General features: G+C 36.9%; 1 protein-coding gene across 2 annotated transcripts; it reads right to left on the bottom strand.

Moving 5' to 3' along the window:
• Positions 1-3,624: 3,624 nt before the first annotated feature.
• LOC133631104 (uncharacterized) lies at positions 3,625-23,759 on the bottom strand. 2 transcript variants are annotated; one of them, XM_062023151.1, is made up of 6 exons: positions 22,575-23,759; positions 13,216-13,512; positions 12,869-13,135; positions 7,338-7,442; positions 4,009-4,049; positions 3,625-3,912 (listed from the first exon to the last, which is right to left on the bottom strand). In XM_062023151.1, exons 1-6 carry the CDS (start codon positions 22,627-22,629, stop codon positions 3,754-3,756), a joined length of 924 nt encoding a protein of 307 aa, XP_061879135.1. In that variant the 5' UTR covers positions 22,630-23,759; the 3' UTR covers positions 3,625-3,753. The 2 variants fall into 2 exon arrangements, with proteins under 2 accessions (XP_061879135.1, XP_061879136.1); XM_062023152.1 differs by lacking the exon at positions 7,338-7,442.
• Positions 23,760-23,977: the final 218 nt, after the last annotated feature.

Genomic DNA, 23,977 nt, shown 5'->3' with positions numbered 1-23,977 from the left:
AAAAAAAAATAACTAAAATAAATAGAACATAAAAACAGGTTCACAGCACACAAAAAAGAGAAAGAGGTGTTTTATATCACATAGGGATTCTGAATGATGGGCGGCGTTCACTTTTTAAACTGAGCTGCGTCTTTATCCTCGTCGACGTATGTGAAATATTAATAGATCAACTCACCAGAAACATGTCTTTATTTTTGGGGGGTTTTAACTTTTCCAAATAAAGGCAACTACGAAAAATGTCAGTATTGGCTTTATTTTAACAGAAAATCTTACAGCACATTAAACACTCACAGTCAAATAACAATTTTAGAAGTTTAAAAGATCAATTAAAAGGCATTAAACCCTTTGGGCTTTTCTTGTTTCACTCAAAGAAACAATTTTCCAAATTAGATATAGTCTGCCTTAATCAAGGATTATGTTAGAATATAACCGAAAGTTTCACTGACATTATATTAAATTATTCATGATTTATTGTTGCCACTCCTGATCTGGGCTTTAAGAAAAATACAATTATTAAGTACTAAAAACAAAACTGTGGATAAATGTACACAAATAAGCCATGTAGCAGTTAAAACACATTTACTAAGGACAAAAAACTAGGAATTTGTTACAAAATTGAGTCATTTCACTTGCATTAGTTGACGCTAGATGGGCAGGTTCAACTTCGCTAATATTTAGCATCAAGCCAAGCAGCTGTGTGCGCGTCTATCTATCTACATGTGCACAGCAGGGGAGCTGGTTTACTCATGAGAGTAGCGTATGTGTGTTGGCTGAGTGACGTCAGTGAGTGAGTGGGCGAGTAAAGAGAGAGAGAGGTAGCGCTTGCACTGCGCAGTAGAAAGATGAACGGGTCCGGTTGTGTCCTGCAAAACTAATAAAGCAACCAGATTTTCACGAAACCGGCGGCCTCGTCATTGTGACCCGCAGGCCGATTGCCGGATAGAGTGAAGGGTGTTTACGCCCGATGAAAACATTGTCCCTAGCAGGAACGTCTGTCCTGTGCTCCTCGTATGTGTGTGTGTGTGCTCCTTTAAGAATGGCAGTATGCGGGGTGAGTAAGTGAGTGGGTAAGTATGGAGAGGTAGAGGTAGCATGGGCAGGAGTGTTATTAGCATGGTGGATGTTCGGTTGTGCCCTGTGGAAATTATAAATAAAGTGACCAGGTTTTAACTACCGGTAATCCACGGCCTTGTCATTCCAACTAAAGAGCGGAGTAAAGGTAAAGTGAAGGGTGTTACCCCCGACAAAACATTGGCCCTGGAGGGAACGTCTGCAATGCGCTCCCCGACCACGGTCTGGGAGCCGACAAACAGGAAAGGTGTAAAACAGCACTATTTGTTTAAAGCGTTATCTTTATCGTTAGTTTTGAAGCCCAAATACCTCCATATTGCACTTCACGCACCCTCTTTATGAACCAGAAAAATTGCCGTTTTTTGCAATTCTTCCCCCCCACAATGTAATTGCTTTTATGCACTTTGTGTGTGCGTTTTAACACACTCAACATCATGCGCCTCGGCTCTGTAGTCACCGCCGCACAGCGGCATTCAGATGAAAGAATGGTACCAGTACTTTACAGCAGTGGTCCCATACCACCGGGCCACCAATCGGTTCGTGGACCGATTGGAAAAGAAAAGAAAAGAAAAAAATATATATATATATATATTTTTTTTTAAAAATCAAATCAACATAAAAAACACAATATATATATATATCAATACAGATAAATACAGTCTGCAGGGATACAGTCCGTAAGCACACATGATTGTATTTCTTTATGACAAAAAAAAGGTTTTCAGTAGACCCATAATAAATTAATAAAAAGACCAAACTTCATGAATGTTTTTTGGGACCAATAAATATGTGCTCCAATCACTCTATCACAAAAAAAAAGAGTTGTAGAAATTATTGAAAACTCAGGACAGTTCTTTACAAGTGTATGTAAACTTTTGACCAAGACTGTATATGTTTTGTGCTGGCTAAAGCAAAAAATTCACGGAGCATTTTCCCTATTGGGTTTCATTGTGGAAATGATGTGACACAGCTAGGTTTAAATAAATTAAAATAGGCTGACTCGCGCAAGGATGTTTGGGTAAATGTCTACCATATATGGATAAGCCGCTGACGTCCCACTTGTACAAAACTTCAAAACGGACCGTTCTGAGGAAGCATGAAAGAAGGCAGGATTGTTTTATAAATATCTCTGCAATGCCTCCACAGTTTGATTGAACATTTTTTGAGACTTACGCAGATCCCAGATACACATAAGCAGGTACCACCATTAGGTAAGTTTAAAGGCCTACTGAAAGCCACTACTACCGACCACGCAGTCTGATAGTTTATATATCAATGATGAAATCTTAACATTGCAACACATGCCAATACGGCCGGGTTAACTTATAAAGTGACATTTAAAATTTCCCGGGAAATATCCGGCTGAAACGTCGCGGTATGATGACGTATGCGCGTGACGAAGTCAGAGTAACGGAAGTTATGGTACCCCGTAGAATCCTATACAAAAAGCTCTGTTTTCATTTCATAATTCCACAGTATTCTGGACATCTTTTGCAATTTGTTTAATGAACAATGAAGGCTGCAAAGAAGACAGTTGTAGGTGGGATCAGTGTATTAGCAGCGGACTACAGCAACACAACCAGGAGGACTTTGTTGGAGCGCTAGCCGCGCTAGCCGCCGACCTCACTTTGACTTCCTACGTCTCCGGACCGCCAAACGCATCGGGTGAAGTCCTTCGTCCTTCTGCCGATCGCTGGAACGCAGGTGAGCACGGGTGTTGATGAGCAGATGAGGGCTGGCTGGCGTAGGTGGAGAGCTAATGTTTTTAGCATAGCTCTGTGCGGTCCGGTTGCTAAGTTAGCTTCAATGGCGTCGTTAGCACAGCATTGTTAACCTTCGCCAGCCTGGAAAGCATTAACCGTGTATTTACATGTCCACGGTTTAATAGTATTGTTGATTTTCTATCTATCCTTCCAGTCAGGGGTTTATTTTTGTTGTTTCTATATGCAGTTAAAGCACGATGCTATCACGTTAGCTCGTAGCTAAAGCATTTCGCCGATGTATTGTCGTGGAGATAAAAGGCACTGAATGTCCATTTCGCGTTCTCGACTCTCAATTTCAAGAGGATATAGTATCCGAGGTGGTTTAAAATACAAATCCGTGATCCAAAATAGAAAAAGGAGAGTTTGGAATCCAATGAGCCAGCTTGTACCGAAGTTACGGTCAGAGCGAAAAAAGATAAGTCCATCACTGCCTCTCAAGTCATTCACTGTAACGTTCCTCATCTACGAATCTTTCATCCTCACTCAAATTAATGGGGTAATCATCACTTTCTCGGTTCGAATCTCTCTCGCTCCATTGTAAACAACGGGGAATTGTGAGGAATACTAGCTCCTGTGACGTCACGCTACTTCCGGTACAGGCAGGGCTTTTTTTTATCAGCGAGCAAAAGTTGCGAACTTTATCGTCGATTTTCTCTACTAAATCCTTTCAGCAAAAATATGGCAATATCGCGAAATGATAATTTAAAATTGCACTTTATAAGTTAACCCGGCCATATTGGCATGTGTTGCAATGTTAAGATTTCATCATTGATATATAAACTATCAGACTGCGTCGTCGATAGTAGTGGGTTTCAGTAGGCCTTTAAATAATTGCCTATAGGTCCAGATCCGTATAGAATGGCGTTTGGTTCTGGACTCAAATGTATTTACGAGCAGAGCAGACAGCAGGTCTTTTCCTTCAGCTTTCTTTCATGACTTGAGCATAGATAGACTTTGGTGAGGTGTTGTCAGCCGTAGGGGGTTCCGGCGGAGCCGTTGGAAATCCTACCAGGGCATATGTGCCGTTTGCAGAAAGATCCAGAATATCATCAATCGAAATAGTTTCATGGTTTCTTTTCTGAAAACAAATTAAAGACATTTGTTTAACACATTGGGACTTTTCCCACAATTTTTATGTAACCTTTCGTCAAGTGGAGAGAAATAGAGCACTTACGCGCAAGTCTGCATATTCGGTCGATGCGGGGTCCATTCGATCTGTGGGGTATTTGCAGAAATCATTACAGTGTTCAGTGTAATTTACAGGTGTACCTGCAAGGCAGCGGTCATCTTGCAAAGGCATAGGATGCTTAACTGTTTAGGATTGCAGGTAGGGTTCGTGTAAGAGATACAGTGAGAGTTATGGTGATTGGAACCATGATTGTGGTAAAGGGTAACAGTGCTAGGAGTACTTGGGTTGTGCTTTGTTTAAGAGTTTTCACATCAGCTAAACTAAAGTCACACATATTTCACAGGGAATATGCAGAGCGTTACCCATAGGAACTCACTCATTTGTACCACAGACCAAGTGGAACATATGGAAGACATTTGTGATGGAGTGTGGAAGGAAGGGAACAACAGAATTTACAAAGGTGCTTGTTGCATTAAAGGGTTCAAATGATACATTTACATCACATTTAAAATATTTTATTGTGGTCTACATAACATGTAAGGGTGATTCTTTGGTGAAAAATGTTAATAGATATTATTTTACAGACCTAATTTAGACATTTTTTTCTCCCTTTTAAAAGTGAAGTGAAGTGTGAAGTGAATTACACTACCGTTCAAAAGTTTGGGGTCACATTGAAATGTCCTTATTTTTGAAGGAAAAGCACTGTACTTTTCAATGAAGATAACTTTAAACTAGTCTTAACTTTAAAGAAATACACTCTATACATTGCTAATGTGGTAAATGACTATTCTAGCTGCAAATGTCTGGTTTTTGGTGCAATATCTACATAGGTGTATAGAGGCCCATTTCCAGCAACTATCACTCCAGTGTTCTAATGGTACAATGTGTTTGCTCATTGGCTCAGAAGGCTAATTGATGATTACAAAACCCTTGTGCAATCATGTTCACACATCTGAAAACAGTTTAGCTCGTTACAGAAGCTACAAAACTGACCTTCCTTTGAGCAGATTGAGTTTCTGGAGCATCACCTTTGTGGGGTCAATTAAACGCTCAAAATGGCCAGAAAAAGAGAACTTTCATCTGAAACTCGACAGTCTATTCTTGTTCTTAGAAATGAAGGCTATTCCACAAAATTGTTTGGGTGACCCCAAACTTTTGAACGGTAGTGTATATGGGAAAGAAATATGGGGAAATAACTACAAATGTGCGCTATTCGTTAACCGTGTTACAAAAAAGATCAATTAGACTGATACATAATGTTGGATGTAGAGAACATACAAACACTTTATTTATTGAGTCAAAAATATTAAAGTTAGATAATTTGGTAAAATTGCAAACAGCTAAAATTATGTACAAAGCAAACTATAACCTGCTACCCAAGAATGTACAACAATTCTTCTCCACTAAAGAGGAGAAATATAACCTTAGAGGAAAATCTAATTTAAAACATTTGTATGCACGGACCACGACTGTATATATCGGTATCGGTTGATATCGGTATCGGTAATTAAGAGTTGGACAATGTCGGAATATCGGATATCGGTAAAAAAAGCCATTATCGGACATCTCTATAAGCAACTAATCAATGGTGAATATGTTCCCCATACTAAAGTGTTACCCAAACCGCAAATATAAAGTTTGAGTAAAACATGGTTCCTACTGTAGAAAGATCATAAATCCTGAATCATTGTGGTATTATCACGTCAGTTTGACATTGTATGCGCTAGTCCTCATGGGAAATGTGGTCTTCCTTCAGGCAAAATACTACCGCTTTGGTCCATTGCAGGGTCGGCCCGTGGCATAGGCCGTATAGGCAAATGCTAAGGGCGCCGTCCATCAGGGGGCGCCACGCCAGTGCCACAAATGTTGGAGAAAAAAAAAAAAAAAAAAAAAAAAGTTGGTACTATTATTTCTAAATACAAAAAATAATCCCACGTTAATTAAAATGCAAAGTAAAGCCTATTTAATAGAAATATTATTTGTTACAACATTACGCCCCCCCCATCCCCCCGCACGGTGCGCCCCCTCCCTTCCCGTATCATGACTCTTACCACATCAAAAAATCAACACAAGATGTCAAAACGGCCAAAACTGTCAGGTGCCCAGGGAAGAAAAAAGAGAAAAGAAGAGGAGAAACGAGAAAAAGACAGAGGTAGCAGGTAGGTAACGTTAGCCTACATGAAATTATTTGTCTGTTACAGAATGTGATAGTAACCTGGCTTTTTAGCATTAAGCTAATGTTACATGATTCGGCAATTGTTAATCAATAAATAGCTAGTTCTGTTTTAACGTCGGGTTAATATTGTGGAGGGGGCTAAATTGTTATGGAAAATAATAATGTAACGTTAGGTAATTACAGTACTCCCACCTTGCATTCCTCAGGGACATTTGTATTAGATCTTTTAAGCAGGGGTTTTTTGTTTACATTGTTATTGCCTTCTGGTTAGCTAATGTTTGCCCTGCAGGTAATAGTCACTTTTCCACCCCTTTATATATTAGGTATAGTTGTAAGCCTAGTTGTTAAAGTGCACATCATTAATGTTAATTAAGCAATATCACATGAGAGGGAATGCTGTTTTTTAATTTGAGCACTGCTGTGATTCGGTTAAAGATAATCATAACATAACATTCTCATATAATATGTTAATTTGCTTTCTTTAAGTAAGAAAAAAGGTCAAAGACAAAGCTATTCGGTTTCTTGTGAGTATATACACTTCACTGCCGATGTGGGGGGGCGCCACCTAAAATCTTGCCTAGGGCGCCAGATTGGTTAGGGCCAGGCCTGGTCCATTGGCACCACCAAAATCAACCAAAACTGAAAGTTCTTAAATGGGGCTTTAATTCAAAATAATTCAAACTGTAAAATGTATCAACAGCTGTTTCCATTGTGACAAATACGCCTCGTCAGGCTTTCCATAAAGGTTTTAAGGCTGAAAGTCCCAGCTTGATTTCTAGGAGTTCATTGAAAAAATCCAAACTACAAGTTTGAGTGTAACGCACATTCCCAGATTTCTCTGCCATGCCTTCATGCACTCCTGGAAGAAGTATTGTGGTATCCTTCCGCAGCTTTGTCATCACAGCCGTATTCCACATATTCAGAACGTGTGCCCCCTGGTCACCACATAAGTCAAGCCCAAAACTGTGTAGGGACTGGTGTTGTACATTTGAATTGGATCCTCAGTGGTTCATTGAGTAATTTTAGGTCAGCCGTTGATCTTTGGTCTTATGGTAAATTTTCTAGCGACCAGGGACAAAACTTTATTACAAGCCTGAGATGACAGAATGGTAAAATGTCTCGCCGGCTTTACATTAGGTTACAGCAGTCAGTATTTCTTCGATGAGGATGAGGGTTAGTTAACATGAGGTTTACTTACTTCTTGAAGTAATAAACTTGTAAAGAACACAGCCAAGTCCTCCTAGTCCACCAATAACACCGATAAGTATCCAGATCCAGTATAGGCTTTTGTAAGGTGCTGTGGCTTAGAAAACAAACAATTAGACATTTTTGGTTTAAGGTCGTACAACATAACAGAACTTTTCAACATGTCAGTAAAATGATTTGACAGCAATCTTTGGTTCTATAATTTGGTCTGAGGCCCCTTAAGGGGTACTGCACTTTTTGGGGGAAATTTTGCTTATCAATCACAATCCTTATGAGAGACAAGAAGACAAAAGTTTTTTGGGGTTTTTTTTTGCATTCAAACATGTAAACATCGGCTCTTTCTGAGTGGCTAACAATGCAGCTAATGGGAGCAATCCATTCTAACTCTGAATCACTTTAAAAATGCATTCAAAAACCGCCAACAGTACTTAATTTACATTCCATAACCTGTATAATAACCAAGCTATTATTGTAAGAGCGAATACCGATGTACTTTTATTTATAGCGTACTAACACGTCGGCGTGCTACAGTATTAGTCGTGACCTAGCTACGGCAAGAGATAAGCTGGCTTTTACGTCCCCAGCTGAATCGCGTTTGAGGACACCAATCTGTACCGACTGAAAAACATGAACAATCATATTACAGTATCTGTAAAGTATTAGCCGACATTTGATGTTTTGTTTGTACACAGCTAGCTCAACAATATCATTATTGATATTCAAATGACTCACTCGATGGACAGTTGTCTGTTAAGTCAAGCTGGCTGTGGAAATTTTTTCAAGTTGACATCTGATAAGCACGCCATTTATGTCAAAATAGCATGGCTCCAAGTTCCACAGTTACAGCGTCAAAGTCAAGCCGACCTCACTCTCTCATAGTGATGGGACAAAATGTGCCGAGGCTTCATGTCCATGATGGCGAGCAGTTTGTCCAGTGTCCTCCTGTCCCTCACTGACACAAACGCCTCCAACTGCGTGCCAATAGTTTGGCCGGCTTTCCGTATCAGTTTGTCAATCCGATTTAAGTCCCTTTTGCTGGTGCTGCTCCCCCAACAAAGCACTGCAAAGTACAGGGCACTGGCCACAACAGACTGAAAAAATATCTCCAACAGCTTGCTGCACACATTAAAGGATTGATTGATTGATTGAGACTTTTATTAGTAGGTTGCACAGTGAAGTACATATTCCGTACAATTGACCACTAAATGGTAACACCCGAATACGTTTTTCAACTTGTTTAAGTCGAGGTCCACTTAAATCGATTCATGATACAGATATATACTATCAGATATATACTATCTACTAGTAGGACTAAGACCTAAGCTTCCTCAGGAAAAACAGTCTGCTCATGCCCTTCTTGTATACAGCTTTGCTGTTGTCCTTCCAGTCCAGTCTGCTGTTCAAGTGGACTCCCAGGTACTTGTACTGCCCCACTACTGCCACCTCCCGGCCTTGGATGTTGATGGGCTACACAGGGGTCATTTTCTTCTTGAAGTCAATGACCAGCTCCTTGGTCTTGTCCACGTTAAGGAGCAGATGGTTCGCCAGAGACCACTCCACAAAGTCAGCGATCCGTGTCCTGTACTCCAATTCCTGTCCGTCTCCGATACACCCGACCACAGCAGAGTCATCAGAGTATATCTGCAGTTGGCAGGACCTGGAACTATACTGGAGGTCTGAGGTGTACAGGGTGAACAGGAAAGGAGACAGTACAGTCCCCTGTGGAGCACCTACACCACTGACCACAGGGAGCTCCCCAGTCGCACAAACTGGGGCCTATCAGACACTTAATCAGTGATCCAGGAGACAATGGATGAACTGACACCCATCCTGAGCAACTTGTCAGGTTAAGCTTTGTCAGTGTGTCAAGTATTACCCAGTTTCCCTTAGGGCAGAGGTGTCAAAGTCGTTTTCACCGAGGGCCACATCGCAGTTATGTTTGGTCCCAGAGGGACGCTTCTAACAGTGAATACTATTATTACACAATTTTTTGATGCATTTTATTAGTATATTTTTTTAAACTAAAATGTAAAAAAATATATGGTAAGTTGCAATAATTTCCCCTTCAAAATGTAGTGTATATTACTGTAAATGGAAAAACAGTACTGCTGTTTTTATGGTAAAAATAAAAAATAAAAAAATAAAAAGCAGCTCAGTTGCCAGATCTTTACTGTTTTGTTGTTGTTGTTTTTTTACTGTAAATAAAAAAAATGCAATTTTACAGTCATATTTTGGCACCTGAGCTGCCAGTTTGTTTTTTTTGTTTTTTACCGCAAATCAACAACTGTAGATTTTTCGGTGTATTACTGTAAATGCCAAAACGGCACCACAGTTTATTACAGTAAAAAATAGAGAAAAATTATGTAAAAACCACAGTCAATTTCACAATTTGACCATGAAATCTATTGCTACTTTTACATTGCACAATTTGATGCTTGGAAATTATTATTATTAGTATTTATTTCTATTTAAAAAAATGGTTTGAATGTTTGATAATATATTTTTTGCATAATTAGACAATATTTAAGTTAACATCATTTGCAATTATATGGAGTACATATATATATTTTTTCTCCCAAAATAGAAAGAAAGAATACATTTAGTAAGAAAAGTTACAGTACTTTATTGATACATATTATTTCCAGGCTTCCCAGGGCTAAATAAAATGAAGTGGCGGGCCACATCTTTTTATGAGCGCTTGTGAAAAGTTGTAAAAGTAAGTATAAAGCAGAGGTGTCAAAGTCGTTTTCACTGAGGAACCACATCGCAGTTATGTTTGGCCCCAGAGGGCCGCGTCTAACAGTGAATACTATTATTACACAATTTTTTGATGCATTTTATTAGTAGATTTTTTTTTTTAAACTAAAATGTTTTTAAAAATATGGTAAGTTGCAATAATTTCCCCTTCAAAATGTAGTGTATATTACTGTAAATGGAAAAACAGTACTGCTGTTTTTATGGTAAAAAAATAAAATAAAAAAATAAAAAAGGCAGTTCAGTTGCCAGAATTTTACTGTAAAAAATTTTTTTTTTTACTGTAAATTTAAAAAAATAAAATTTTACAGTAAAATTTTGGCACCAGAGCTGCCAGTTTGTTAGTTGTTTTTTTTTTTTACCGCAAATCAACAACTGTAGATTTTTCGGTGTAATACTGTAAATGCCAAAACGGCCCCATAGTTCATTACAGTAAAAAAAAAGTACAGTTTTTGTCATTTAGAGAAAAATACTGTAAAGACCACAATCAATTTCACAATTTGACCATGAAATCTATTGCTACTTTTACATTGAACAATGTGATGCTTGGAAATCATTATTATTAGTATTTATTTCTATTTAAAAAAATGGTTTGAATGTATTTTATTTTTTTATTTTCTTTTGTCCTGCCCAGCTTCTCAGGCAAATCATATAGTAGATGTAGATGCCCATATCAGCTGTTCAGATTTACTTTACAAAAGAGAAGTGTAGGATACTTCTCTTGTTGCCTTATTTGTATTTGACTTTATTAAATGTATTTATATTATCATTTGGTGCAGCCGGGCCGGAGCAGGAGGGGATAGAAAGAGAAAAAAAGGAAGACAGAGGGGGGAATTGTGGGGACAAGAGGGGGATTAGACAGAGAGACAAAAACAACAACAGCAAACACAACAACAACAACAACAACAACAACAACAACAACAACAACAGAGCAATATCAGCAAATACGACATGTACAAATATGATGGTAAAAGTGATAGCAAATAAGCAGTTAGCGAAAATAAAAAATAATACAGAAATAACAATGAGCATTATTACACTACAAATGGAGCAATACAAATACCAATAGAAATAGCGCTATTGATAATGAACAATACCAATAATTTACCTCTATTATCAACAATACAGTTGTTCAAATGCAACAATACATATACATAATGATAACTACAGATACGAAAGAATGCAGAAAAATGGAGGGGAAGAAAGAGAAGCAACCTATATTAACCTTGTAGATTGTTATAGCAACAATAGGTTAAGCTTTGTCAGTGTGCCATGTGTTATACCCAGTTTACCCTAGGGCAACAACGTTAATATATGTTTGATGAAACGTGATTATGTGCATGAGTGTATGTATGCATATGTACAGTACTTGTATATGTACAGAATGTGTATATGTGTGCTTGTACAGTGAAAGTATATGTACAGTATGTGTATATGTGTGTTTGTACAGTGAATGTATATGTATAGAATGTGTATATGTGTGTTTGTACAGTGAATGTATATGTACAGTATGTGTATATGTATGTTTGTACAGTGAAAGTATATGTACAGTATGTGTATATGTATGTTTGTACAGTGAATGTATATGTACAGTATGTGTATGTGTGTGTTTGTACAGTGAATGTATATGTACAGTATGTGTATGTACAATGAATGTGTGTGCGGATGTACAAACTTTGAGTATGTAGATATGTACTGTATTTGTGTATGTATGTGGGAGCGTAGGTACCTATGTACCTATGTGGTTTGAATGTTTGATAATACATTTTTGCATAATTAGACGATATTTAAGTGAACATAATTTGCAATTATATGGAGTACTTTTTTTTTTCTCCCAAAATCAATCAATCAATCAATGTTTACTTATATAGCCCTAAATCACGAGTGTCTCAAAGGGCCGCACAAGCCACAACGACATCCTCGGCTCAGATCCCACATCAGGGCAAGGAAAAACTCGACCCAATGGGATGACAATGAGAAACCTTGTAGAAAGAAAGAACACATTTATTAAGAAAAGTTACAGTACTTTATTGACACATATTATTTCCAGGCTTTCCAGGGCTAAATAAAATGAAAAGGAGTTTGACACCTGTGGTATAAAGTACTAAATTGACCTAAAATGCGTATGTTAGAATAATTGTATCTAAGTTATCACAAAACTTTGTGTTGCCATGAGTTCCCGGCGAGAAGACAAAAGCTGTCTTTGCTCCTACCAAGAAGAAGGCTTGTAAAACTCCACTGTGTAGGATGGGAAGCAACATGAAGGTGTTCTGTTTCTTTCATGTATTGTAATCCACAGAAAGATTTTGTCTTGACCCGAGATCTACAAAGTGGAGAGGAAGCAGGACCGGCCCAAGCAACTGTTTTACGACCTTTTCTTTGAACTGTTTTGTAACAAAGGCGATGGCTGTTCACGACACAGCTGTTGCCATGTAATCAGGGAAAGTCCAAATAAAAGAGGAGGCGTACAATCTTTCGTCAGAGCGTGGTGGAACTGTACAAAGAGTACAGTCCAGACGTTTCTCCTCAGTTGAGCTAAATTTAATGATGCATCTGTTTAATTCCTTGCTTCTTGTCTTGTTTAATAGATGTCATCAGTGACAGCTTATAATTATAATCAATGCCTAAATAGCACCCCTACTTTGTGGGAATGTACATATTGGTCTAATCAAAAGAAGACTGTTCTAGAAGTATATCCCAACACCTACTAAATGTCTTTTTGTGAGGAATTTGGGGATAGAAAAATGTGTTGTGCTTTATTAGACTCACCTCTACTTTGAGTGCACACGTCAGGAACCTCCACTGCTGTCGTGGCCCAGCTCACGTTGTTGCTGTTATTGCAGACGATGGAGACATTGGAGAAGAAGACCTGGAGATGCACAGCGGAGGTCGGGTTGTGCGTGATGCAGTTGTTACGCTCGCAATCGAAAGTGCTTTCGATGGACTCGCGGCCTTCTGTGCAATTCACACTGATGTTACACAGGTCGTTAATGGCGGACATCGACGTCACCATGAGCTGGACAGATGACACTGGAGCTGTCAATCAGGTGTTTTGGGGTTTGAGTGGCGGAGAACATTTTGTATCAACATTTACTATTTTTTTCAAAGTTACAAACCTTCCACTTGAACGTCGTACTCTGCCTTAACTTCACCACCTTCCAGCACTGCAGCGTAATGTCCACTGTCAGACAGTTGAACATTTTTTAAAAGGAACGAAAAATTCCCTCGAATATTAATTTTTGTCACGTAGGCGGGATATGTTTTGTTTTTTCCTTTTTCAAATTTCAATATGGGGTCAGTAGAATTGAACCTCCATTTTAAATCGTCATGTGTCTCTGTAAATTCAACTGCTTTGTTCACTTCGAAGAGCACATCCGTTCCCTGCTTCACGAATGTGGTCCTCACGCCATACCCTTAAAAAAACACACCAGAAAGAAACAAGTTAGGATATTTTACAGAAACATTAAAGGGAACCTGCACTTTTTTTTGGAATTTTGCCTATCATTCACAATCATTAAGAGAGACAAGAACACACAAGTCTTTTTTCTTTTTTTTTAAAAGAATATAAAGATAAAAGAATGCTTAAAAGATGCGGCTAATGGGAGTCACTGTAGTAGCCTTCAACGCCCTCTAAAACAATTTCAAAACCCTCCAGCAATGTTTTATATACACACCGCAAGTCTGTATATAATATAGTAACAGAGACATTCATAACAATATATAATATGATCAATATCAGTATTTAGAGAATTGTAATCTGTGGAGGGGGGCGTGGCCAGCAGGCCTGCAGCGAGGCAGGGTGTGCCAGAACCGGCCTCAAAGTCAGCGACAGGTGCGTAGATGGCCCACCTGGGCCTTGTTATCTAATCACCTGTCGCTCTGTATAAGCAGCAACCGGGAGGAGAGACGTGGTTGGAGCTGGGGAGAGTGAGAGCACGAGGAACATTGACAAAAAGACGACTGCTGAAAAGCACGAAGACACTTGTTGGAAGAATAAACACTGTCTTATAACAATGAAACAGGCTCGCCTGGAAATAAATAAATAAATAAACCACATGATGTTAGTGCACCAGTCGAGAAAAATTAGCAAACAACATAAATAACATCCTGTAATTTCCATCCATCCATTTTCTACCGCTTGTCCCTTTCGGGGTCGCAGGGGGTCGCTGGAGCCTATCTCAGCTGCATTCGGGCGGAAGGCGGTGTACACCCTGGACAAGTTGCCACCTCATCGCAGGGCATCCCGTAATTTGATTTTGATATTATTTTTTTATCTTGATATTGAAAATTAACACCAATGAGTTGACTGATGAACATTATCACATCATTTATTCATAAAAGTATAAATAACTACAAATAAAGATAGAATACAATTAACCACAACATGTAACTCTAAAAAAACAACAACATTATGATTTTTACATTTTCAGAATGTGCTTGTTCTATTTTTAAACAAAGAAAACAATCTGAAGTTGTCTTTATTTTTAAGTTATCGCGCCGTGATTTTACCAGTCCGGCCCACTTGGGAGTAGATGTTTCTCCATGTGGCTCCCGATCTAAAATGAGTTTGACACCCCTGTTCTATTTGATCCACTTTTTATGGATTTATTTTAGGAGCAAAATGGGAATGAAAGGGTTAATGTCCGTTAAAAAAAAAAATCTTGGCGCACAATCTATTTTTAGTCGCAAATGCAGGTAAATTTCTCACACTGTACAGACCTGTATCGTCTGTCTTTGGAGCGCGATCACCTCCTTTCTAACAGCCATTTGTGCGTAACTGTGCCAGCGTGCACCAGTCCCGTGCCCGCCCTGGGCTGGAAACTTTTTTTTTGGTTTATTTTTTATTTTTTTTTTTACATCAGAGCAGGAATAAATAGGACAATATTTTAATCAAAACAAAGGCACGTTGACTAAGACGATAACACAATTACCTGATCATTTAGGTTTCTCATTGTATCCCATTGGGTTGAGTTTTTTCTTGCCCTGATGTGGGATCTGAGCCGAGGATGTCGTTGCGCCTTGTGCAGCCCTTTGAGACACTTGCGATTAAGGGCTATATAAATACACTTTGATTGATGATGATTGAGTAATCAATGTTTTCTTGAGTGCCAAAAAGTTATTCAATATACTTTGATACTGACACAAATTATTAGATGACCCCAAGAGAGTCACATACATGATAATAAAGTACATACTGTAGTGTTTCCCATAAACTGCCAAGATACCTGTGGCGGTGGGGGCGTGGCTATGGGCGTGGCTATGGGCGTGGTCACCATGAAATCATCGAGTAATTTGCGTAATTTACTACAATGATATGATTTTTACGGAGCCCCTAAAGGGACATGGGAATTTTTTTTTTTTAGACATGTATCTCGTGCGCACGAGAAACTTTCTCGTGGCCACGAGAAACTTTTTATTAAAAAAAAAAAAATGTATATATATATATATTTTTATTTATTTATTTATTTATTTTTAAATAAAAAGTTTCTCGTGGCCACGAGAAACTTTCTCGTGGCCACGAGAAAGCATTGGATGCTGCTGATGGTTTGGTGTGTGTTAAAATGGCAGTTTAGGAGTTAATATGGCTGTATTTCCAATTAGGACTTTCCCCCATGTGTGTTGTGGCAAAATGTGAATGCTTGATTAGTAGGTGTGAGACAAACACTTTATCTTCCTGGTTATTGTAACGCTACGTGTTTGACATTATTTAAGACTTTATCATGCCCGGGAAAGGACAGTTTTCCTCTTCTGTGGCTGTGGGGGGTGGGCGTGGCTTGCGGACCTGCAGCGAAGCGGAGTGTGTCAGTTAGTCCCATGGTGATGTGATCAAACTTCTTTCTTGCTTGGAAGATACACACACAATTGTAACTGTTATTTCTTCCTGCAAATAATAAATATGTACAACGTGTTTGGATGTATTCATTTATGTAAAATTGTCATTAAATGTAATATTGCCTGACAAAAAGTGATTCGACGTACGTAATATTTTGATATTTACACATCGCATATTTACACACGCGCATCTGACTAGAATACCCTTATGTGCATTACATATATCAACATCAACTACCTACTGTACTGTTTACTTGTTGAAATACCCTTTTTAGAGCAAATATCTACCCGTATAATTTATATGTGTATATATATTATATAAATATATATATGTATATGTGTATATATAAATATATAAATATATATATATATATATATATATGTGTATATATATATATATATATATATGTATATATATATATATATATATATATATATATATATATATATATATATATATATATATATATATAGTATATATATATATATATATACATAGTATATATATATATATATATATATATATATATATATATATATATATATATATATATATATATATATATATATATATATATATATATATATATATAGTATATACACGCACACACACACATATACATGTATACTGTATAGGAAGACACACACATACATATATACAGTATACATATATACACACAAACACTAAATTTGACAAACAAAATAACTACTATTTTTAAGAACAAGTTACAGTAATATATAATATACATATACACTACCGTTCAAAAGTTTGGGGTCACCCAAACAATTTTGTAGAATAGCCTTCATTTCTAAGAACAAGAATAGACTGTCGAGTTTCAGATGAAAGTTCTCTTTTTCTGGCCATTTTGAGCGTTTAATTGACCCCACAAATGTGATGCTCCAGAAACTCAATCTGCTCAAAGGAAGGTCAGTTTTGTAGCTTCTGTAACGAGCTAAACTGTTTTCAGATGTGTGAACATGATTGCACAAGGGTTTTCTAATCATCAATTAGCCTTCTGAGCCAATGAGCAAACACATTGTACCATTAGAACACTGGAGTGATAGTTGCTGGAAATGGGCCTCTATACACCTATATAGATATTGCACCAAAAACCAGACATTTGCAGGTAGAATAGTCATTTACCACAATAGCAATGTATAGAGTGTACTTCTTTAAAGTTAAGACTAGCTTAAAGTTATCTTCATTGAAAAGTACAGTGCTTTTCCTTCAAAAATAAGGACATTTCAATGTGACCCCAAACTTTTAAACAGTAGAGTATATATATACATGCTTATACATAATATGTATGTATATATATATATATATATATATATATATATATATATATAGATACACATACACATATATATATATATATATATATATATATATATATATATATATATATATATATATAGATACACATACATATATATATATATATATATATATATATATATATATATATATATATATATATATATATATATATATATATATATATATATATATATATATATATATATATATATATATATATATATATATATATATATATATATATATACACATACATACATACACATATATATATATTATATATACACATATAAATTATGTGGGTAGATATTTGTTCTAAAAAGGGTATTTCAACAAGTAAACAGTACAGTAGGTAGTTGATGTTGATATATGTAATGCACATAAGGGTATTCTAGTCAGATGCGCGTGTGTAAATATGCGATGTGTAAATATCAAAATATTACGTACGTCGAATTACTTTTTGTCAGGCAATATTACATTTAATGACAATTTTACATAAATGAATACATCCAAACACGTTGTACATATTTATTATTTGCAGGAAGAAATAACAGTTACAATTGTGTGTGTATCTTCCTAGCAAGAAAGAAGTTTGATCACATCACCATGGGACTAACTGACACACTCCGCTTCGCTGCAGGTCCGCAAGCCACGCCCACCCCCCACAGCCACAGAAGAGGAAAACTGTCCTTTCCCGGGCATGATAAAGTCTTAAATAATGTCAAACACGTAGCGTTACAATAACCAGGAAGATAAAGTGTTTGTCTCACACCTACTAATCAAGCATTCACATTTTGCCACAACACACATGGGGGAAAAGTCCTAATTGGAAATACAGCCATATTAACTCCTAAACTGCCATTTTAACACACACCAAACCATCAGCACGCATCCAATGCTTTCTCGTGGCCACGAGAAACTTTTTATAAAAAATTTTAAAAAATATATATATATATATATATTTTTTTTTTTTTAAATAAAAAGTTTCTCGTGGCCACGAGAAACTTTCTCGTGGCCACGAGATACATGTCTAAAAAAAAAGAAATTCCCATGTCCTTTTAGGGGCTCCGTAGATTTTCTCTAAAAAGGCTCAAAAAATGTATACTTACTAATTAATAATAACAGTTTTGTTATAAACGTCCATCCATCCATCCATCCATTTTACAATATAATTACAACACTTTATGTACATATTTATATACAGATTTGAACAATAAGTTATTCACTGAAATATATTTATTGATTGTGGTTCTTACAAAAAAATATATCTTATAAAATATAAAAGCTAAAATGTCTCTTAAAGCTCTGCCCCTTTAATTAGTGCATACTAAATAATTTAACTTTAGCCTACTACTACAACCATATTATTTACCAGCAACATAAAGTGAAACAGAGGCAGAGGTGTCCTGCCACAGTCAGTAACAAATAAACAGAAAACAGTAGTGGTCAAATACAAATAAGGCAACAAGAGAAGTATCCTACACTTCTCTTTTGTAAAGTAAATCTGATCAGCCTATATGGGCATCTACATCAACTATATGATTTGCCTGAGAAGCTGGACAGGACAAAAAACAAAACAAACAAAAATAATATATATATATATATTTTTTTTTTTTTTAATTTGTGGCGGACGTAATTCTTTCGTGGCGGGCCGCCACAAATAAATGAATGTGTGGGAAACACTGTACTGTACTGTAAGAAGCTGAAATCTACCCTAAATGACATCTTAGTGATTCAAAATAATATTCTGATATTGACACTCATATGTGCATCTCCTAAGGGTAGTGTAGTAGTTTATGCACAAATGAGATGTGTCAATTTCAAAATATTATTTTGAATCCCTTTTTGGCACGCAAGAATACATTGATTTAATGAACACATTCAAACACTATTATTTATTATGTGCATTAACAGAGAACAGTCAACATTGTATGTAGCTTTTAAACAAGAAAGAGGTTTTAGCACATCAACATTGAATCACAAACAGTCCTTTACGATCTCAATAAGATCATAGAAATGGCCATCTTTCCATTCTTTGGACACAAAAAAGGTTTAAATAATTTTAAACACATATCGTTACAATAACCACAAGTATAAGTGTTTGTCTTACACGCAGTAATCAGTTGTGGACAGACAAAGTACCAGCAGTGCAGCTTCAGGAAACAATTTTTGGTAGGTGCCCCCTTGAAAAAAATTAATGCACTCCCTGAAATGTTTTTCTGCAGCCGGGTCTAGTGTGCACAAACTAGTGTTGTCCCGATACCAATATTTTGGTACGGGTACCGGTACTAAAATTATTTCGATACTTTTCAATACTTTTCTAAATAAAGGGCACCACAAAAAATGGCATTATTGGCTTTATTTTAACAAAAAATCTTAGGGTACATTAAACATGTGTTTCTTATTGCAAGTTTGTCCTCAAATAAAGTAGTGAACATACTAGACAACTTGTCTTTTGTCACGACGTGGACTTTGGCGGCGCAAATTACTGCGCGGATTGCTTTCCCGAGATGCAAAACAACTGGACTGGACATCGGATGAAGGTAGATACATGATTTAATTCTTACTTAAAAACAAGAGTGAGACACAAACTTGACTAAGAAAACAAAAACTAGCACTTGGGCAAAACTATGGACATGAAATAAACAACACGTACTGTGGCATGAGCGGAGCATAAATCTATGAACAGGCATGAGCAGTAGAGGTAACAGAAGTAATGTTGCCAGGCCGACTGCAAGCTTAAATAATACAGACATGATTAACACCAGCTGCGTGAGTCCGAACACATGACAGGTGAAACTAATGGTCGTCATGGAAACAAAACAAGGGAGTGAAAAAACAGGAACTAAAAGTGTCCAAAAACCAAACAGGACATAACTAAAACAAAACATGATCACAAAGACATGACATATTTTAGTAGTACGTAAACAAACAAAGGCTCCTAATTAGTCTGCTGACATATGCAGTAACATATTGTGTCATTTTCTATTCTATTATTTTGTCTAAATTATTAAGGACAAGTGGTAGAAAATGAATTATTCATCTACTTTCATTTACTGTTAATATCTGCTTACTTTCTCTTTTAACATGTTCTATCTACACTTCTGTTAAAATGTAATAATCACGTATTCTTCTGTTGTTTGGATGCTTTACATTACCGTAATTTCCGGACTATAAGCCGCACCTGACTATAAGCTGCACCAGCTAAATTTAGGGGAAAATACAGATTGCTCCTTATATAAGCCGCACCCGACTATAAGCCGCAGGGTTTTGATGTGTAATTAGCGTAGTATATAGGGGTTCCTGCTACCACGGAGGGGATTGTCGGGACAGAGATGACTGTTTGGGAACGCAAAGCGTCCCATTTATTAACTATAAATCTTTCAATCATTCAATCAAACTTTCACATCTTTGACATGGCGAACAGCATTCGTGCAGAGTACAAATAATACAACGGTGCAAAGTAATACAAAGTGCTCGCCTGTACGTTATCAAAATAACCAGCCTACCGGTATATGAAAAGTCAGTCTTTAATCATTGTGTCATCGTCTTCCTCCTGCGTACTAAAACCACCGAAATCCTCTTCGTCGGTGTCGGAGAAGAACAGGCCGTAAATAAGCCGCACCGTTGTATAAGCCGCAGGGACCAGAACGAGGGGAAAAAGTAGCGGCTTATAGTCCGGAAATTACGGTAGTTTTGGATGATACCACAAATTTGGGTATCAATCCCATACCAAGTAGTTACAGGATCATCCATTGGTCATATTCAAAGTCCTCATGTGTCCAGGGACATATTTCCTGAGTTTATAAACATAATATGAATTTTTTTTAAACGAAAGAAAACAACAAATACCGACGTAATCATAGTAGTATCGACTAGATACGCTCTTGTACTTGGTATCATTACGGTAGATGTCAGGTGTAGATCCACCAATGGTGTTTGTTTACATTTTGACGCTGGTGAGCTACGGTGTTTAGTGAAGCATGTTTAGCTATTCCTCGTCCTGCAGGGATGATACTTGTAAGAAACGTACTTTATTTGTCGCCATGGAGGCCAGGATTAGTGATTTAGAAGTAGCTAAAACACTGCAGACTGGGGCTTGACTTAAAGCACCTCTTTCTGAGGGTGTTTCAGTGTTTATAACTTCACCTTTATCGTTTGTTTTTAAGCCAAAAAGCGTCCGTTCTCCCTTTTCTGTCTCCACACTGTGTCTGCTTGTAAGTACTCCGTGATTGTGCGCTGCCGAACATGCTCCTCTGCTCGTAAACCAGCAATGAAACGACGTGACGACGACAAGGGCGCGGAGAGGGATGGCGGACCGGTACTTTTCAGAGGCGGTATAGTACCGAATATGATTCATTAGTATCGCGGTACTATACTAATACTGGTATAAAGTACAACCCTAGCACAAACATTTAATAGTCACATTCCATCATTACTTTATTCAACAGCAATGAAATATATATAACGTATTTTGTTTGTGTTGTAGCTGCAGTGTAAATATATAACTTTTCTAAACTAAAGCCTCTGGCTTCTTCTGTGGAAAAATATGTTATGATACCAACAAGCACCGACTAGTTGACGTACGTCACCCGAACTCATACTGACTCAGTGTGTGTGGTGAGTTATTTTTACATTTTCTTTTTTTTTTATTATTCCTGTGTTTCACACAGATGCAAGGACAAGTTAGTTATCGTTTAATCCACTGAATGAGTTGAAAAATAGGAACAAGAATACACACATGCGCTTCCTCATTTGATACGCAAACATCACATGTGCAAACATCACAAGATAGCTTTTCATTTGAGGTTAAGTAGTAATATTCAATACGACAGCATAGCTGATACACTGCCATTTACAGTATACATCACGTATGTTTAATGTATCATAAGATGTTCTGTTAAAATAAAAGCCAATGATGAAATGTTTTACGGCCCCATTTATTTTGAAAAGTATCTAAATATATTTTGGTGTGTATTTAGGATGTGTTTCAATTCCAAATACATTTATATGCCAATTTTATGAAGTACAACACGCATATGCCTTTCTGAAAGAGACTTCTGTTCAGTTGGTAATGTAGCTCAATTTAGACCAATAATAAAGAAACCTTTTGTTATCTCAGTGAAAAGAAGCAATGGGTCATCACTGCTATTACCAAGTATTCTGTGTACACGTTTCTCCAAATTACAAGAAAAAAAACCCAGTAAAAGTTGCCACGTTTGTCCGCTCTTATAGGGCAAAAAGATGTTTACTTAAAAGACAGCTAGCTGGCACGACTAAGATAACAAACAAAGATTGTACAGTGTGCACATTTGTGTTTACCTTCCACTCTGTGTGCCAGCAGATGGCAAAACCCCACCAGAACCAGGATGTCCATTCCGTCAATACAGGAAGTCCTTTTCAAGCACGCAAATAAACAACAACAAAAAAACAAGCATAGAGATCCGTGGGATTCACTGTAACTACAATAGGATATCAAGAAAGACAGGTGTGTCTCCTACCTAACGGCGGGTGTTGTGAAAGTAGCGTGTGTGCTCCTTTAAAAATGTCAGTGTGTGTTTTTTTTTTTTTTTTTTTTTTTTTTGTTGCCACGGATCATAACACATACACTAATTTCTCCGTGGTAGTAGTGTACTCAGCAGTAAAACTATATTAAAAAAACATAATTCTCTGTTATTATTTGTATTAGTTGTTCCAATAATTTCAGGTCAGCTTCTCATCCCTAATCTTTTCTCCAAGTTTATACAGCAACAGACTTTAAAAGCGGTTGCCTGTTTAGTGTTTAGTGTTTACACTTATCTTGTTGTGGGGTGAGGCAAGCAATGGAGATTTGCCAATGTCATCTTTCCACGCCTAAATAAAAACGAATTCTTGTGTATTAGCAACATGTTGTTTTTTTTTAAGTCACAAAAAACAGGTAAAAATGTGTCCATACACACCGGATACAAAATGAGCTGAGCACATTTAAATGTTATCCACATTTTTCACATACAAATTCAGTTTGAGGCTGGCAAGCTGTAATCGCCTTCTGTCTTTTTAGACAATCTGTCTGCACACACTGTTTTTCACAACTTAGTGCAGATACAGTAGTACTGCAGATGTTTTGATCAGTTTGTTCAATATGTATAATCAATCAATCAATCAATGTTTATTTTTATAGCCCTAAATCACAAGTGTCTCAAAGGGCTGTACAAGCCACAACGACATCCTCGGTACAGAGCCCACAGTCGTGGAATTAACACATTATTATGCCTAATTTGGACAACCAGGTATGGTGAAGATAAGGTACTTTTTTTAAAAATTAGTAAAATAAGATAAATTAATTAAAAACATTTTCTTGAATAAAAAAGAAAGTACAACAATATAAAAACAGTTACATAGAAACTAGTAATGAATGAAAATGAGTAAAATTAACTGTTAAAGGTTAGTACTATTAGTGGACCAGCAACACGCACAATCATGTGTGCTTACGGACTGTATCCCTTGCAGACTGTATTGATATATATTGATATATAATGTAGGAAGCAGAATATTAATAACAGAAAGAAACAACCCTTTTGTGTGAATGAGTGTAAATGGGGGAGGGAGGTTTTTTGGGTTGGTGCACTAATTGTAAGTGTATCTTGTGTTTTTTATGTTGATTTAATTTATAAAAAAAAAAAAATAAAAAAAAAGATGTCCGATTATGGCTTTTTTGACGATATCCGATATTTCGATATTGCCCA

This window comes from Entelurus aequoreus, linkage group LG16, assembly GCF_033978785.1.
Source record: "Entelurus aequoreus isolate RoL-2023_Sb linkage group LG16, RoL_Eaeq_v1.1, whole genome shotgun sequence".
In the NCBI taxonomy this organism is placed as follows: Eukaryota; Metazoa; Chordata; class Actinopteri; order Syngnathiformes; family Syngnathidae; genus Entelurus; species Entelurus aequoreus.
This window is presented reverse-complemented; position numbering and strand designations above follow the sequence as displayed.

Coding starts and splice junctions, on each gene's coding strand:
- LOC133631104 (XM_062023151.1), bottom strand. CDS start 22,629: ATGGACATCCTGGTTCTGGTGGGGTTTTGCCATCTGCTGGCACACAGA. Junction 7,443..12,868: donor CGTGTGCACTCAAAGTAGAG/GTGAGTCTAATA, acceptor TTGTTTTCTAAG/CCACAGCACCTTACAAAAGC. Junction 4,050..7,337: donor CAAGTTTATTACTTCAAGAA/GTAAGTAAACCT, acceptor AATACCCCACAG/ATCGAATGGACCCCGCATCG.